Below are 16,752 nucleotides of genomic sequence, written 5' to 3'. Positions count from 1 at the left end.
ACGCACTGCAGCCCTGCAGCCCTGCAGCATTACAACAGCAGGGACACAAGCAACTCATTCAAGTCCAGTAAAGAAGATCAGTCCTTCAGTGGAGACACCAAAACTATTACAACCACAAGCCTTTGATCATCCTAAAGACATACCAAGACACCGACAGGCGGCCCCGGTTCCTGTTGGCCCTGGACTCTCAGTTTACTCGTTAATGTCATGTGACGATTCCCTGGAATGTTTGTTAAGATATGTTGACTGAAATGGCACGTGTTTCCAGGAAACCGCACACATGTCAAGGTGTGGTTGTGATACTGGACTCACAGTTCCTACATGGGCTAGCATGTTGGCACAGTGATCAGGGAGGTCAATACAGGTGACAAGGATCCTGATGGTGAGATTTGTTTTTTGTCCCATCCAAAAGTCCACAACTTTAATATTCTCAGTTTACTATCATAGATGACTAAATAAACCAGGAAATATTCACATTTGAGAAGCTGGAACAGATCATTTTTGACCTTTTTTTCTTATAAAATGACTCAAAACACATCAATTATAAAAATAGTTGCAGCTAATTGATTAACTGACTTATCATTGCAGTTCTAAATGTGTGTTTAGTGCAACACTTTGGAGCATTTAAGGTGTATTTATTGATTTTTTGGGTGGCACTTGGAACAGTGGAATAAACCAACATCAACTGTTATCACTTAAAAAGTTGACATGGCAAATATGTGAGCAAACAGTTGCCTATTTATTCATCCAGCTGACACACAGTGACAGTATATTTCATTTTGAGTTGTGTCTCCAGCTACTTGAATATAATGTAAATCCAATATTCACTCTGTTTTTACTTCTGTTCCACCAACTCTTGGGGGAAATATCTGCACTTTAGCTGCTAAATGCACTAAAGAAATCTTCAATAGCTCATGTTGTCTGTTGGCTGTCTAAAGCTGAGGCTTTTTTCTGTCTTTCTTTCTTTTTCCTCGTTGAAAACAGCTGCTTGCTGCATCTACAAACAAGGTAGATGAGGGCCGAGTTTCCAGGATGGAAAACCAAAGCTATGAAGTAAAGACACTTAAAGGCTCTGCAGGTTTGTCACTGCATGCAAACTCCACTTTCACAATTTGCAGCTTTAAGTATTGAATAATTAGCAGTACATTGGTGTCATTTCTTGAAGCAACAATTAGCCAATTAAACATCAAAAGTCAATGAAATACACCTTTTAAATTCAGACTATTTATTCGACAGAACAAGCAAACTGATAACCATGTGGGCTCTGAGGACATATGACCGTAAAACCATAGCAACACAAACAACAACCCTGCAACTCTCATTACATTTTGAGTTAAGCATTGCTTAATCGCGAGTGGTGCACCAAAGGACATGACATCACTTTTTTCCCAGGAGGGCCCCGCCCCCATCAAAACAGTAAAAAGAGCACGACTAGTCAAAGGTTTGGCAGAAAATGACGTGTTTATGTAGAAGTTTGTAGTAAGAAGCTGAATGAGATTGCATGCGTTCTAAATTCTTCAACCACCACTTTGATTTTGGCTCTGCCGGGTACAATAAAACAAATATTATTACAATGTCTTCCGCAAAAAAAGGGGGATGCACACTTCAGTTGTCACATAGCCTTGGCTTTAATGTTGAATGGACTCCCAAACAACTCTGGGTGCTGATAAAAGCCATAAAAGGCATGACATAAAAAAAACACCAATATCTTCTTGTGGGAAAATAATAACCCAAATCCAAGCAGGTGTGGGTCTGAAAGTTTCTTATCAACTATAAAAAGTATGAGTCATGTCTGGCTGCTATTTTTGGGCCTTTTCAAGGTTAAAATCCTAAGAAAACCCTTCAGCTTTTGTTAAATGTGTTGTTCAGCAGGAAGCACGAAGGCGTTTAGATGTGGGTGGACCAGCAAATTCAGCTCAGCAGATGCCTTGAATCCTGTGTTTTATCCACCCAAACCAGCAGAATTAGCTTTAGTATGAGGAAGTGCGCAGACTCCTAACAGATAGAAAGGAACGCTTATTGGTTCATCATCATAACCTGGTTTGGTGCAGCTAATTACTACCTGCAACTAATAAGAAGTTTTCCACATGAAATCATGAGAATTGCTGATGTTTGATTCATGTGGGCGAACTCTCAGAAGACATCCATCTAACCTCACTGCACAAGAAACAAAACAAAAACAAGAGGTAAACAAGAGGTATACAAACAAATTCTTCCTTCCGACGAGTTTGATCAGAGTGTAAGCAGCTGCTCTACATGTTGCAGCTTTGCGAGGAGGGTGTGGGCCACTTGTTTGTTCGGATGTTTTCCATTTGCTCTGGAATGTTCTCAGAGCTGTTGGTTTGCAATGATCTAAGACTGCACAGCCTCCCACACACTAACTACATGACATTAGAGTTTCCATACACTCAAAATTAAAGACGTTTTTAAGATTTTAAAGGCCTATAGTTGTTGAAATCCAGGTGGCTGAATGCCTTTAATGAAAAACAGACACAATTTATCTGCTTTCAAGAAAGTCTTGGATTCATGTTTTCATTTTCTGTTTGGTATCATGAAAAATCTCAATATAAGTTAGACAGCTCTGGTTGAAAGTCTAATGGGGCAGCTAGGCTTCAGCCCAAGGAATGGTCGATTAACTTTTGGTGATGAAGACAGATTTCCAACATCTGATAGTTTTAGGCGCTCATGCTGCATTCATGAACTGGCAGGAAAGTCCCACAATCCTGGGTTTCAAAGTTGCAGACTAAACAAAACTATGAGATTTGTGTCAGAGGATCCAACAGCTTCACAAATGTATGAATGTTAACAAGAAATGGTCCTGACTCCGTGGATAAACGTACTTTTCATCATCACTCCGTATGTGTTGATATGTGCTGCTGCTGACTGTACCTCTTAAAGTTTTAAAGCTTTAATTTGACCACTCGCATTACTTTTATCGTCTTGTTAACTTTCCCTTACAACACAGCAGCAGTCAGTGGTTAGTTTTTGAGTACTATCATTGTCATTGACATGTGCGGCCATAAAAACAAGAAGTCATGATTTTTTAAAAGTTTTAAATGACAAAAGACGAACGAATCACCCAAACTAATTTGCCTTGTTGTGCAAGCGCAAAAACGGGTCTCAGATTAACGCTCTTGTTTGAACACCTGCATAATATCTGTTAAACTTAACCATCACAAAAGCAGCACTGCCCTGCGGTAATGTGGCAGGTATCCACGCAACCTGTTTTCTCTTAATTTTTATTCTTTTGTGAAGGTGGAATAAATGCATTTAATCACCCCTCAACAAAATGTGTGTTTGTTATGTGCATTCTTTCCAAAGAGTGCTGTTTTTGTTTTTTTTACATCACTTCCCAAAAAGTCTGAACAAAATTGAACTTTGGAGGCGGACAGTTTGACCAGAGGCCACAGGAGATGTATCAGAGATGTTATAATAGAGAATCACAAAGCAAAGAAAAGGCATCATTTGGTTTATTTAACTCATTAACCACCAGAGTCAGACATATAACCAAAGCCATTTTTCCACTAAGTGCAAAGGTCAGGGAACTGAATACAATCTACAGTAAATGAGTCTTATTTAAGGACATTGTTTTATTACAGAGATACAAGTGGAAGATTTGGGGGCTCCCTTCATGTGGGGGAACCACCCCAAAAACTCCCCACAGCCCGTTTTAATCCTCAACTCACTTTTAAAGATCTTCACTTTGATGCAACATTGGCAACAAAACAGTGAGATCTGTGTTAAATATAAAAAAATAAAAACAAAACAACAACACATGATGGACAACAATGCAAGAAGGCTGAACAGTTTCAGCAACAAAAAAACCCACAGTGCTGTTCTCTCTTAGTGGTTTAATGTGTAACTGGATGTCAGCTGGTCTGAGTCAGAAATCGAAAATAAGTCAGAATCAATGCATGTGTGCTTTCTGAAATATTTTCTTTAAACGAGTGGATTACTAAGAGTGTGAAAAAACCCCAATTAAAGACGTGAGAATAAAGGCAGTTGACATCCTGGTTACCACAAGAGCTGGCTGACTGAGCCTTATATAAAGACACTAAATAAACCACAGTATTCATCAAGTGTTCAGGTTCTGTTTTATTTTCTTGACATAGTTTTCTCAGGAGAGCCCTCACAGGCAGCGTGGACACTGGTACTAGTACAGCCGACTCCATTCATTTAGCACTGACCAGTCCTTTCTGTCCTTGTTAGTCGGTGTAGAAAAGTTGGCTGTGGCTCGACTTTTAGGCATCAAAACAGTCCTTATTATGGATTCATTGTACCACAAAAATGGCACGAGTGCTGTGTCATCACTGCAGCCTAAACTTTCTTTATGCTGTAGAAAAAAAAAAAACTAAATAGAAATATTATATTACAAAACTTTAATATTAGTTATTCCATTTTCTAGAGGCTGAGAAGGAGTCTGTATTTTTCCAAACATTTCTTCTCAGAAGCAGAGCAGCCGGGCAGCAGTGAGGCAATACGACGCAAGGCATCTTATAGTCACATCTTGTCCCACATGATGCGCACACCCGCCACCATCTGTTCTACCTGTGCTGGCAGTGGGTACGTAAGGCTGTGAAGTGCGTCTATGAGAGGTTACTAGTCAGTTGACTAGTACCGAGCATCAGGATCGGTATGATTGCAGGGGGAAGCCCGGCAGGGTCTGATGTCCGACTGCAGAGCCCAACAGGATGGGTTGTAGCCTCAGTAGGTCTCTGAGAGGGATGCCCAGCCCCCTGCTACGTGACAATAAATCGCCGAGTGAGGTGCAGCCTGCACAGAGAGAGGACAAAACAGGTAAATGTTATTGTCACAAGTCAAATAAAAGAAGACGAAAAGGGAAAAAAACTTTAAAAAAAGGTCCCCTAATGTTTCATTTTCTTTGGTTGTTTGGTGTTTGTCTGTAGAAATAGGATGTTGGACTCAATCATGTCATTTAATGAGAGCATGTCTATATCAGCAAGATTTTAAAACGGCATGAAGGACAGTATGCAAATACTGTTTATACACTGTTTTGTGTATACACAGTATAAACAGTATTTGCATACTGAGGTTATTCAACTGTAAACAGCTTTTATGTTTAGTTTAATGTGTACATGTGTCTGTCTTACCCTCCAGCTGTGTATGTGTGTTCCTGAGGCAGGGGATGGAGCGGTACACCAGGAAACAGGCCAACATGATGGACTGGGCGTTCTTAGAGAGGACCTCGCCCCTCATGTAGGACCTCAGCACTAAACTGTTGTCTACAAGAGCAAACATACACACAAGGCACACAGGTGTTAATATTTCAGGTGTTTTTGTGTAACAGGTGCACTTACAGCTACATACTTTTACCTGGAAACAAACACAAAATGTATTTTCTGTATTTAGGACTAATTTAATTTAAATATTTCTGAATTTAAGATACAGGAAAGCAGACAGGAGAGCACTGACAGACTGTAAGATGCAAAATTATGTCTGATATCATTTGCTGAACAATGTCACACACATCCATCATGTCATTATTTTCCTGACTACTGATTTTTCTATAAAAAGTCCAAAACTAGTGAAATGTGTCAATCTTCAAATGTCTTGTTTTGTTAAACCGTCAGTCCGAAATGAACAGATTTGAAGTTGATTATCATGTAAAACAAAGAAAAAGAGCAGCTCCTCACATTTGATAAAACAGTAAATGTTTGTCATTTTTACTTAAAAATGACAAAAATTATTATTTGATTATTTAGATAGTTAGAGATTAATTTTCTGTCGTTTGACTTAACAATTAAATTATTAGTTGTTGCAGTGCTACTTTGTGACCATGTATGAAAGAAATTTCTCCCAGTCTGTAATTACACAATATCTCATGACTGGCCGTAGTGTATTGTGATGACAGTTAAAAGGGTGTTTTTTCCTTTTTTTGTGATATAATCACAATACACCACTGCTAGTAATGAGATGTTGCTAAACACAATCCAATAAAAACAGTTTCATTAAAAGGAAATGATATTACACGATTAATTTACAAGAAAGTAGATCCCAGCTGCCTGCGGTTACTAAGCATTATTAGTAAACTGCTAAACGAACATCCAAACTAGTCAGCAATCAAACCAGAGTTTATTTATTTATTCATATTCATTTGAATGTTCCCATTAATTGTACGTCAAGGGACAAACTCCCCGATGTCTCGTTTTGTACGGGGCTTCTCCAGACATCGAGCTTCACTCGCCAACAGTCCTAAAACAGATCTCACATTTGTGCCCATTTACTGACATTATCTCCTTTGTGTGGTTGGTCTGGCTTTGCGACATCCCTGCCGGCTTACACAACACGGGCAACATTTTAAACATTAGCTGCAGAATTATGTCATAACCGTAGTATATCCTCATCATACCACGGCTATCAACCAATCAGATTGTGAGATTTTAACATTCACGGATGAGTTCCAGAGAAAAGTGACATTCCTGATGATTGAGGTCAAGTTACTGTAGTTTGGTTCTTCTTTCTTCCTCTTCATAAAGAGAGTGAAAGCTTGTTTAAACTGTTCACACGATCGCAGTCTTGTCCGACTACACTTCACCTGTTTCCCACGCCTGTGTGTGTCATTATTACTGTATGTGTGTGTGTGTGTGTATGTGTGTGCACGTTAGTGATGGAATGTGTGTGTGTTTGAGTGTATACAAGGTCTGTTTAACATCTAAACTATGACATTATTGTGCTACACCCTTAACTACAAAACATGCTGAAACACATCCAGCCTGTGAAATACTCAAACTGTGACACTGTTGCTCTGCAGCGCCAAAATGCACTTTTTATAAATCTCATGTGGTTAAGGTGAAAAGAAATGAAACTGAGAAGTGATGCTTATGAAATATGTTCAGTGTAATTCTGTTATTAATATGAGTAGTACACATTTAAAAACAGTAGTAGCTGTCCATTAAGATTATTAATCATTAAATGAGACAGGCTAGTTTATTATCAGGGGAATGTATCCTACTAACAAGAATTGTATTGTATTGTATTGTATTGTGTGCAAGTGTGTGTGTGTGTGTATCAAAAGCCTGATACATCTTATTCCTCTGTGCTGTAGACCTCTGTTGTTGTCCAAAAACTTAAAGCATGTCAGTGAGCAACACTGTTGCACTGGGTGTAGGGCTGGGAACCAGAAACTGTTTCCAAATTAGAGCCAGAGCTTGGTATCCATTAAAAAACAATAACCCTATATTACTGCAAACAACAGCTCTACATCTGTAAGGACATGGCTATCTGTCAGGACCTGTCTATGTCATGCATTAACAGCGTATCAATTTGTTTAGGTACACGCCTGCATACATGACTAATGTCAAAGATGGATCACGGTAAACTCTGAGAAGTATGACTGTTGGTCAGGTTGCACTTCAGATTTGACCAAACATTTAAAAGGTGCAGTGTGCAGAATTTAGTTGTATCTAGAGGAACAGACTCGGCAGAAATAGAAAATTAATAAGTATGTTTTAATTAGTGTATAATCACGTGTAAATAAGAATCATTGTGTTTTTGTTAACTTAGAATGAGCCCTTTAGATGTACAGGGTCCTCTTCCTTGGAGGTCACCATATTTCTACAGTAGCCCAGAACAGACAAACCAAACACTGGCTCCAAAGAGAGTCTTTTGCATTTGGGGATGGTGAGGGGACGTGTATTCAGTTGGATGGAATCTGCAACTTCACTAGACTGATTTGCCTTCTTATTCACTCACACGTCAATCCATCAATCACCCATCGACCGTCCCTTTCACCCCTCCTCACCTTTGAGCCAGCTGTCCAGTGCCACATCCACTAAGTTCTTCATGACGGGCAGAAACTCGGAGGTTAGCAAGGCATCGTGGCGGTTAGTGGGACCCCGCAGGACCCTGCTGTCCCACAACTCCACCACCAGACGCATCTGCCACAGGGGGAAGGTCTGAAGCAGGTCTCCCCGACGTAGAGCACCCACCGCCTGAGAGAAACCAGCAACAGCATGGGTCAGCATACCTTCACTTAGTCAGGGTTGGTGTAGGGACTTTTGATAATTGTTTTTTTTAATAGTTTTGGATTATTAGCTTCTTTTTTGTGTTTTTTATTAAGTGCAATGTGTTAGTATAGCAGCATTTAATGCTCAAACACTACAGATCCAGAACCATCAAACTCATTTTCACTAAGGCGGAAATTAAATGACACATGGTTTACATTAGTGCCGATCACTCTCCAAAGCATACCAACTTTTAAAATTGATTTTCTATTTTGAAATTGTCGGTTTCAGTTCAGTTAATAACTCTCAAACATGGAAAAACTAAAAAACTAACTTGAGATAGACAATCTATTGGAGAGAACATTTCATTTCACTGCCTTATTTGCTGTGGGATTTTTGGCAATTTCACACAATTAAAGTTACATTTCTTGGTAATGCAATTGCACAAAACATGCTAAAAACAGTGACAAGGACTTAATTTAACAGTGTCATCACCCAGCTCACTCAGTGTGTGTGTGGATGTGTTTGTTACCTGCTCAATAGCGATGTACGTGGGCAGCATCTCCGGACACTCCTGCGTCACACATTCGTACAGCATGGCCGAGAACAGCACCAGAGTGTCCTCTCTCTGCAAACACAACAGAGTGAATCAGTGTGTTTGTGAGTGAATATAACCACAAACAGGTTAGTGCATAAATCACATAAATTCTCTCTTTTAACAACAAACATTTTGATAATATTTAAATTGGTCTATGACAGCACTAAAAGCTCTAATGTCTTTAACACAGAGCCCATTAAGATGTGTTAAACTGCTGCTGTTTTCGTTATTCATATAACAATTATCCACTTTGTGTGTTACAGATTATTAATTATGATACATTTTACTTGTTCAGATCCATGTAGATTTTTCATTTCAATACAGATGAAGCATTTTGCACTTCTCCAAATCAGACCATTCAAGCATCTCCGTTTAATTTCTCCTTTTATGTGTGAGTTTATATTTTAAGTAGTTTTTGGCATTGTGGTGAGAACACACTGTGCATATCCAGTAAGGGCATTGGGCACGCTTTCACTTTGTGCTAATTCTACACGTAATGACTTTCAAGTGACTTGGAAGGTCTCGTAAATTAAATTGAAGGTCTCCAATTTTACATGTAATGGTGTCAAACAGGGAAGTCATCAACACTGTACATTATTTAGGGCCAGGTTCGTGACTCCTCAAGTCACAGAAACCTAAGTGAACTGTAAACAGCAATCACAGGGTTTTCATCAGTCTGAGCACAGATAGTGATAAAGCTGAGGCAGAGACATATTTAGAAAGGGCACACTGATTAAAAAACATTTTGCTTTCAAAGACATTTTCACAACTCTTTAAGGACTGGGAGAAATGTGCAGTCAAACAGGCGACTTGAACATTCAGATCTAGACCTGGAGGTATTTCACACCACATTAAAACCCAGACGGCAACAAATCTCGCAATTAACCTGCCAGCGAACACAACGCCCCCGATTTAAAAACAAAGAAAATGTTCGCATTTAATAAACAAGAAGTCGGAGGGAAAGGGGCAGGCAGGGCCGGTGTGATTGGACTGATGAAAACAGATAAACAGCAAAGAAATTTCCTCCTGTCGTCGTTAAATTCAATTACAGAATGTTACGCTACAAAATGACAAATTCCCTTTCAATTCGCTGTGCCAGCTGAAACCGGTGACCTCTGCACAATGTAACCAATTAACCCGAAGCTGCGATGAAGCAGCCTCTTTACTCAGAGAGTCGGAGTCAAGTGCTTCTCAAACAGACTGAGCATCAGACATGATAACCTATACAATCTATTTTAAGTCTCTGTAAAGCACTATTACCCAGTGTATGACACATGCTTAACATATAAAGCTGACAAATGTGTCACTTTGTACTTTATTTAGAGCTTTTTTCAGTTTAAAAATCTACTTTTAGGTGTTTTAGCTGCGATGCTCTATTGATGGTGATGCTGGTCAGACCACCGCTTTGGTCCAAATTGAACAACACCACTCACTGTCCAGATTGAAATATCACAACAGCTATTGGACAGATTGCCATGCAATTTTGTGCAGACATTCATGATGAATCTTAATGACTTTGATGATAAAATGTTCCTTTATTAGTCCCATGATGGGGAAATTTGTATATGATCACCTCACTCTTGCTGTAGCACTGGCAGCTACATTTGTGGTTTTGAAAAAAAAACATTTTTTTGGATGGATTGTCAAAAAAAAGAAAAAGTACAGACCTTGATGGTACACTAAGGATGAATTAAATGTCCTGTTTTTTAAAATTTTTTGTGTAATCTTCAGGTCAAAATATTCAATACTTTATGTTTACTAGTACTAATGAGCAAATGTAAGCATGCTAAACACGCAAAACTATGATGATTAACATTGTACCTGCTAATTAGCAGCATGTTAGCATCCTGCTGCTAGCATATTTTGCTCAAAGCACAGCAGTGCAGCCTCAGAGAGCTGCAGGGCTGTTGACTCTTAGCTTTGTTGACATTTCGAGTCAAAGTCACGGTTGAATGTCTTTCCAACATTTCTATAGAGACCACAGACATTGCCGAGCTTTGGAATGTCTGCATTTGCTTCTTCTTAATAAGTAATACTTGTCAGTTCATTTAACATAATCTAGCACAATCTATTACTGTGTCCAAACAAAAGACAGACACTGAGTCTGGTCAACAATTAATATCTGCTTTTATGTCTACTGAAGGATGACATGGCTGTTTGTTGAATTAGTCTCACCCTATAGAGCAAGATCTTTGATGTATTTTGTCTATTACAGACACATCCACATGTCTGCATGCATATCAGTGTTTTAATGTTATTCAGGGAAGCAGAGCATATCGTTGATCAAACACTGATACATGTGGCCAGCATTCACATTTACTAAAATTGGAACATGCATTTTTCCGGATTATCAGAGGAATATTATTAACATTATTCATTATTCTTAACCGATTCTAGATACACAATATTAAGTGGAATGCATGGTACATGTTAACAAGTATATTATGATTTGAACAAAAACAACCAACATGTCTGGGTGTTTCCCCCTATTTTCCACCAGCTGGCAGCGAGAAAAGGAGCAGAGTTTCAACATAGCAGAGAGTTTCTGAACTTAGAGCTCAACAAACCACAATATGATGATAAAAAAAATTATTGCTATTCGAGTGTGAATTACTGCTCTGTTTCCATTGTGGGCCGATATAACTTTTAATTACCTTATTGCGACTTTCCATTACTGAACCTCCAGGATCTAAAAACGTGACTCCTTCCTGGTTTGTTAATGTTATTCTGAAGAGAAAACTGGTTTATTTCCACTACAGCTACACTGAAGCCAACCAATTACAACAAAGCTGTAAAATACACCCTTTCAGACACCCTCGTCTTTTTTCTGTCTAGACAAAACCCCACAAAAATAAATTTCTTCCCTGAAATCTCAGAACAATTGTGAACCTGGTGAGTGACTAAACCTGGTTATGTTGTAAACTAAACACATATGGTTCAAAATCAAGCAGTAACCCATAATTCCCTGGGATATTTTAAGCCAAGACGATTACCAAATGACGATATAACACGTTGGTAGAGGTGACAACAGATTTGTGTTACTTATGATTGGAAAAACAAGCCAAAGTCTCTCTCATATTCATCCAGGACAGTAAATTGACTGCAAAAAGCTCAGCTAATGGAGTGAAACTGGCTTCAGACTTCTGTGTGTTAAACTCACGTGTTTCATCCCTTCAGAGGTTTTACAGAAGAACTCAGCGAAGGAGACCAGAGCCGGATCAGACGTGAACGTAGAGATGGCCTCAGGCTGCAGTAACACACACAAGGGAAATAGTCAAATGCGGAAGGATGCAAATGACAGGTGGAATAAATAGACCCTTTTTGGATTAAAACACAAAAGGCATTGACATTAAAGACAAAGACAGTTTGGTTTACAATTGATTGAAACAATGGAGGGTGGTAGCAAAAGGACAAAGGGATAAGAGCAATGCAATGAAGAGAAGAAAGACGGGAAGGAAACGTGAATGCACAAGAAGAAAACGATGGAGAGGGAGGGAGGACAGTGAAGACGTGTGGAATAAACAATGTGTGTTTTGTGTTTTAACCCTCCGGAGCTGCACGTGTATTGACAGCGTACACTGAGGCCGTCAAGAAACCAGTAATAGTCTGTCAACCACACAGCTGCCTGCTGAACCTGTAGTGACAACCTGCCAAGACTAGACACTGTAAGCAGCCACTGGGGAGGAGGTCAATTCAATCCTATTCATTTCTATTTATAGTGTGTTGTTGGCGCAGACTCATTTCTTAGAATGTGTCAGTCTATTTCAAAACTGGTTATTAAAAGGGGAATGTAGTCTACTAAAGGCAAAATCCAAACTAAAACACTGAATTTTGTCAACTTAAGGTCATTTTCAGCAGCTAAACACAGCTTGACCGTATCTAAAGTTTAAAAAAAGAACTTTAGCCATCGTATGGTGAGAAATACATAGCAAAAAAAGTTTTCTACACCCACACCATTCTGAGAGATGAGGGAAATCACTTGATGCAGGTGTTTGAAAGTTCAACTTACCAAAATACATAACTGAGTAAGTCTTGGAATGACGTGTACATCAGACTAGAAACCCTGCGCCTGATTAGTTACTGAAAGCCATGGTCAACTTTTCTCAGCTGACAGCTTGTTTGTATGAGGTGTAAACTGAGGTGACGACGTGTCTGTAAAAACTGAAAACATTTCTGTTTGAATGGAAAATTTGTAGTTGACCTGTGCAGCGTGACATCATGAGAAGCAACAATAAGGCCGGAAGGAAGAGAAGAAAAGGAAAAAAAGTGCTGTTCTTGTAAGTTTTAGCATCAGATTGAGATCACAAAAACACACCGAGAAACACACGCCACACTCACAGTATTATCATTCACTATTTACTATTATCTCTGTAGTATCAGTACATGCAAATAAACACAGCCTGAAAAAATAAATTTGTGCAAATAAAGAAAGGCAAAAAAAATTTACATTCACACACTCTAAAAGTTCGCCCAGATCAATCAGCGCTACAGAAACCTTCTGGCGATGCTTGATGCCATTATTTGCCTACATGTGACATCTTTATGAGTTTACCTTGAAAGCTCTGACTCCAGAGTTGCGATGGTTGACAGTGGAGGCCAGCAGGCTCTTCCAGCCCTGAGGATCGTCCTTGTAGGGCAACTGTCCAGCCCTTAGTTTGACATACAACACCCCATCTCTGGACAAGATGGACCTGAGGGAGAGGAAGAGTGAGATTGTCCTTTAAGTCAACCAAATCAATAAATGAGAACAGAGCTTCCCCTGTGGTTTCCACTAATCCATCTGTGTCACGAGACAGCGAAGGTGGTCCATAATCATTCTCGCACACTGTATTTTCTTGTTTTATTCAAGAGACTGCCATTAAACCTCTGCTTAAATTTGAAGAAAAAAAAACAACCTCTGCTTACGTTTTTATGAGATGACGTCAAAGTTCCTTCTATACTTACTTCAGATGTTGTGTTTCTTTGCTCAGGTCTACGGACAGTTCCCAGTAACGTGGCCCCTTCACTTTTACCTGCAGCAAATCAACACAGATCATAAGATTTTAGGGTGTACTTTATTTATCTGCAGATAGTTTGAGTGGCATAAAGATTCAATAATGTTTGATACTCTAAACTCAACCCCAAACATAACCAACTCCTCAGCAGGGAGGGAAAGCAGTCTACAGTTTCCACTGGGCTACAAACTCCAGAGGCTGTGAAGTGTTGTGTTCAGGCTTTACCCGTTTGAGCAGGTGCAGCTCAGGAAGCATTGTGGGAGCCATCAGTTCTACTGTCGTCTCTTCGTACCACTTGGTCTCCTGAAACAAGAGGAAATGACGTCATTACAACACGCACAAGAACAAAAGGGCAAGTGTGCAGTTTCTCACTCTCAGCTTAAAGGGGACATATCATGCCTTTTGTGATTGTCTGTTTATTTTGTACTGTTATGATGCTGTATGTCTGTTTAATATGGTCAAAGTATGTAAAAATGCTCCCTACAAGTAAAAAGTCAGGGCTTCAACCTGCTCTGAATGCTGAGTTTGCAAAATAATATCTGCCATGACATCTGATCCCACAAATGGCTGTCTGTTCTGCAGATTTTGTTGCCAATGGTTGTTGCTAAGGTTGCTCACTTTGTCCACACTCTGTATTAGAGAAGTTTCCATTTAAAATAGAACGAGAAAAAGAGCAAAATCCTACAACTGTCTGTCTACGTAGCCTGCAGAGCTGCCGGAAGTCTGCCGAGGAACAGCTTCCAGAAGCTAGCCAATCAGAACGGAGTGAGCTCAATAGGAGGAGGGTCTTAAAGAGACAGGACCTAAAGTGGTCTGTTTTAGACAGAGGCTGAACTGAAAGAGATAAAGAGCAAGAGTAAAAGTATAAGATAAATAAATCTTTTCTTTTTTTAAATCTGTAAATCATGCAAATATATTTTAGTAGAGTCCCAGAATAAAAATACAGATGCATTGGCTTTAAAATTAAACACCCAGATATTGCTACACTAATATGCAGCTATTTCTCATGTAGCAATTTAACAGATTATTGTGCTTAAATATAACAACATAATGCCACATATTGACACAATTGGTGTGAATTGGGAGTAGAGTAGACTTCTTACAGATTTAAATTGAAGAGAATATTTAATTACAATTTAATTTACATATCCTCATAATAAGTAGTGTGCATACATGGATTCTCTCTTAAAGCAGTGACATAATGAGTAATTGTTGTTCAAAGTGTCAAGCTGAGCTTTCTGCTGTGAAATAAATTGAAATAAGGAGTGCTGTCTTGAGGCGGTCGTAACTCTACACAGCAATCTCTTCTCTTCAACCTTGAACCAACCTTCACCTGAGAAAATACCTAAATATAAGCTTAAATCCACCGTGGTTACGAATGTTTTCATTTAATGAGCAGTAGCCCATACCGGACATGTCTTATAAACAAACAAAGTGAAGTAACTGGGGCGCGCTGATCCGAAGAGTAAATTCAATTCAATTGTTGCTTTTCTGGAATGTTGGCACGTCTCAATGCAGAGAAATAAGACAGTGATGTGCCCTGATGACATGACGCACATCAACCCGCAATGTCGCACATCAAGACCCCGCCAGTATGGCCGATGTAGAAAACAGTGGTTTTAATGTGTCTTGTTGTGTTGATCTTGATTTTTAAAAATCTTTTCATACAATTCTCAGCTTGTTTAAATGTTGTAAACATTCATTTGCTGTGCTATAATGCAATTTCCAGTATTAACCCATTTCATATTCATACTATGCATTCCTCAGTTTCTGATGGAGCATAAGGTGCTGCTGAGGCACTTTTCTCTACAAGATATTTGATTTAAGATTTAAATCGTCCAGTCAAAAGCTATCTTGCTTCTATAAAACTACCAACTATCCTCCCACTGGATGTGAACTACTGTCACCGTTTCACATAATTCATACACTGGCAGCCCTGATGAAATTTATACTCTGCATTCGTACACCAGAAGCCACTGTGGCCAACTTTTCATAGAATGCTATAAGTAAGAATACAGAGACTGCCACTCTTGTCTTTCAAAAGAGTCAGTAAGAATTCAGTAATATCATACTTCACAACAACAAAGCGACAAACTATGCTACAACAAATTTAGCAGGGACTCACAGTGCTGCAGAAAAAACTTGAGAACAAAGTGAGACTTCTGAAACAGCCACATCTATACAGAGCGGCAACAAAACATCACAAAGGGAGATTTAAAAAAGACTGCTCCTATAATTCAGAAGCTATTTACTGCATCTCAAAAGATACATTTACAGTGTTGCAATGATGTTTGTGCACTGTAAGTTTGAAGGAGCTGGGGCACTCCAGACAGACTCAGAGAAAATAATAGCCCAGTAAATATGTAGCATGAGAGAAACATCTACAGTAATTCTCATGTCAGTAATACAATTTCTGGGTAAACACTGTTATGGATGGTTGTTTCTTTTAAACTTACTGTTTTTAAAAGTGGCTCTAATAATGGGAGCGGGGCAAACTGCCAGTGTATGGACGTTACAGAGCGCACATGATGCACATGACTGTGGCCAGAATGAATGGACACACTGTAGTCTTGTGCAAGGTCACGCAACACAGGAAGTCTGAACCAATGTGGACTGCACCACAGTGGCTCCTCTCCAGGACTGGCTGAATAAAGAGGAACCAGAACTACTGGATGATTTCACGGCTGTTTTTGGATTGGCAAAGCTACAGATTTATTATTCAGTCCTGACCAGTTTTATTCATACAGCGGAATTTAGGATATTTGGCCGTTTATCAGGGTGTTCTGGTTTGTCAGTGTGCAGTAATCTGTGAAGTCTCCATTTCTTTTGGTACGTGTTCTGCATTACGGATCTAGCAGAGATTTGACAAATGTTGTAATCCAGGTGTTTTGTGAGTGTCAAAAGCTTGAGCTGACTCACATTTTGGTTTGTAAAACAATTTATTTAGTTAAATTAAGGCAGAAAGTAAAACATCCACTGTTTCAGTCACTACCTTGAGCAACTACTTGGTTAAAAATGTAATAATACAAATTAAATGTATATAAAACATGTCAAAATGAGCAACAGTCAAGCATAAATGTTAATAAAATATGATCTATGTACTGTAGCAGAGCGGAAACTAGACTGCGCCGGAGGAAGCCGTCCAGCTGACGAAAAGCTGAATCTTGTGGTTTTCTTGTGCCTCGAAATGAATTGA

The 16,752-nt window shown here is 39.2% G+C and overlaps 1 protein-coding gene across 2 annotated transcripts in view; it reads right to left on the bottom strand.

Annotated features, from left to right (window-relative positions):
* Positions 1–3,514: 3,514 nt before the first annotated feature.
* anapc1 (anaphase promoting complex subunit 1) overlaps positions 3,515–16,752 on the bottom strand; it is a 55,836-nt gene continuing 42,598 nt past the window's right edge. For both annotated transcript variants that reach the window (XM_062430514.1, XM_062430513.1), the window contains exons 46-53: positions 13,782–13,859; positions 13,507–13,574; positions 13,115–13,253; positions 11,723–11,809; positions 8,497–8,592; positions 7,763–7,952; positions 5,112–5,243; positions 3,515–4,773 (exon numbers count right to left, since the gene is read on the bottom strand). In XM_062430514.1, coding sequence (XP_062286498.1) covers positions 4,625–4,773; positions 5,112–5,243; positions 7,763–7,952; positions 8,497–8,592; positions 11,723–11,809; positions 13,115–13,253; positions 13,507–13,574; positions 13,782–13,859 — 939 coding nt within the window. In that variant the 3' untranslated portion in view covers positions 3,515–4,624. The remainder of the gene's footprint in view (positions 4,774–5,111; positions 5,244–7,762; positions 7,953–8,496; positions 8,593–11,722; positions 11,810–13,114; positions 13,254–13,506; positions 13,575–13,781; positions 13,860–16,752) is intronic.

Source organism: Scomber scombrus, chromosome 12, assembly GCF_963691925.1.
Source record: "Scomber scombrus chromosome 12, fScoSco1.1, whole genome shotgun sequence".
NCBI classification, from domain to species: domain Eukaryota; kingdom Metazoa; phylum Chordata; class Actinopteri; order Scombriformes; family Scombridae; genus Scomber; species Scomber scombrus.
The sequence above is the reverse complement of the archived record's forward strand: the minus strand, read 5'-3'. Positions and strand labels throughout refer to the sequence as shown.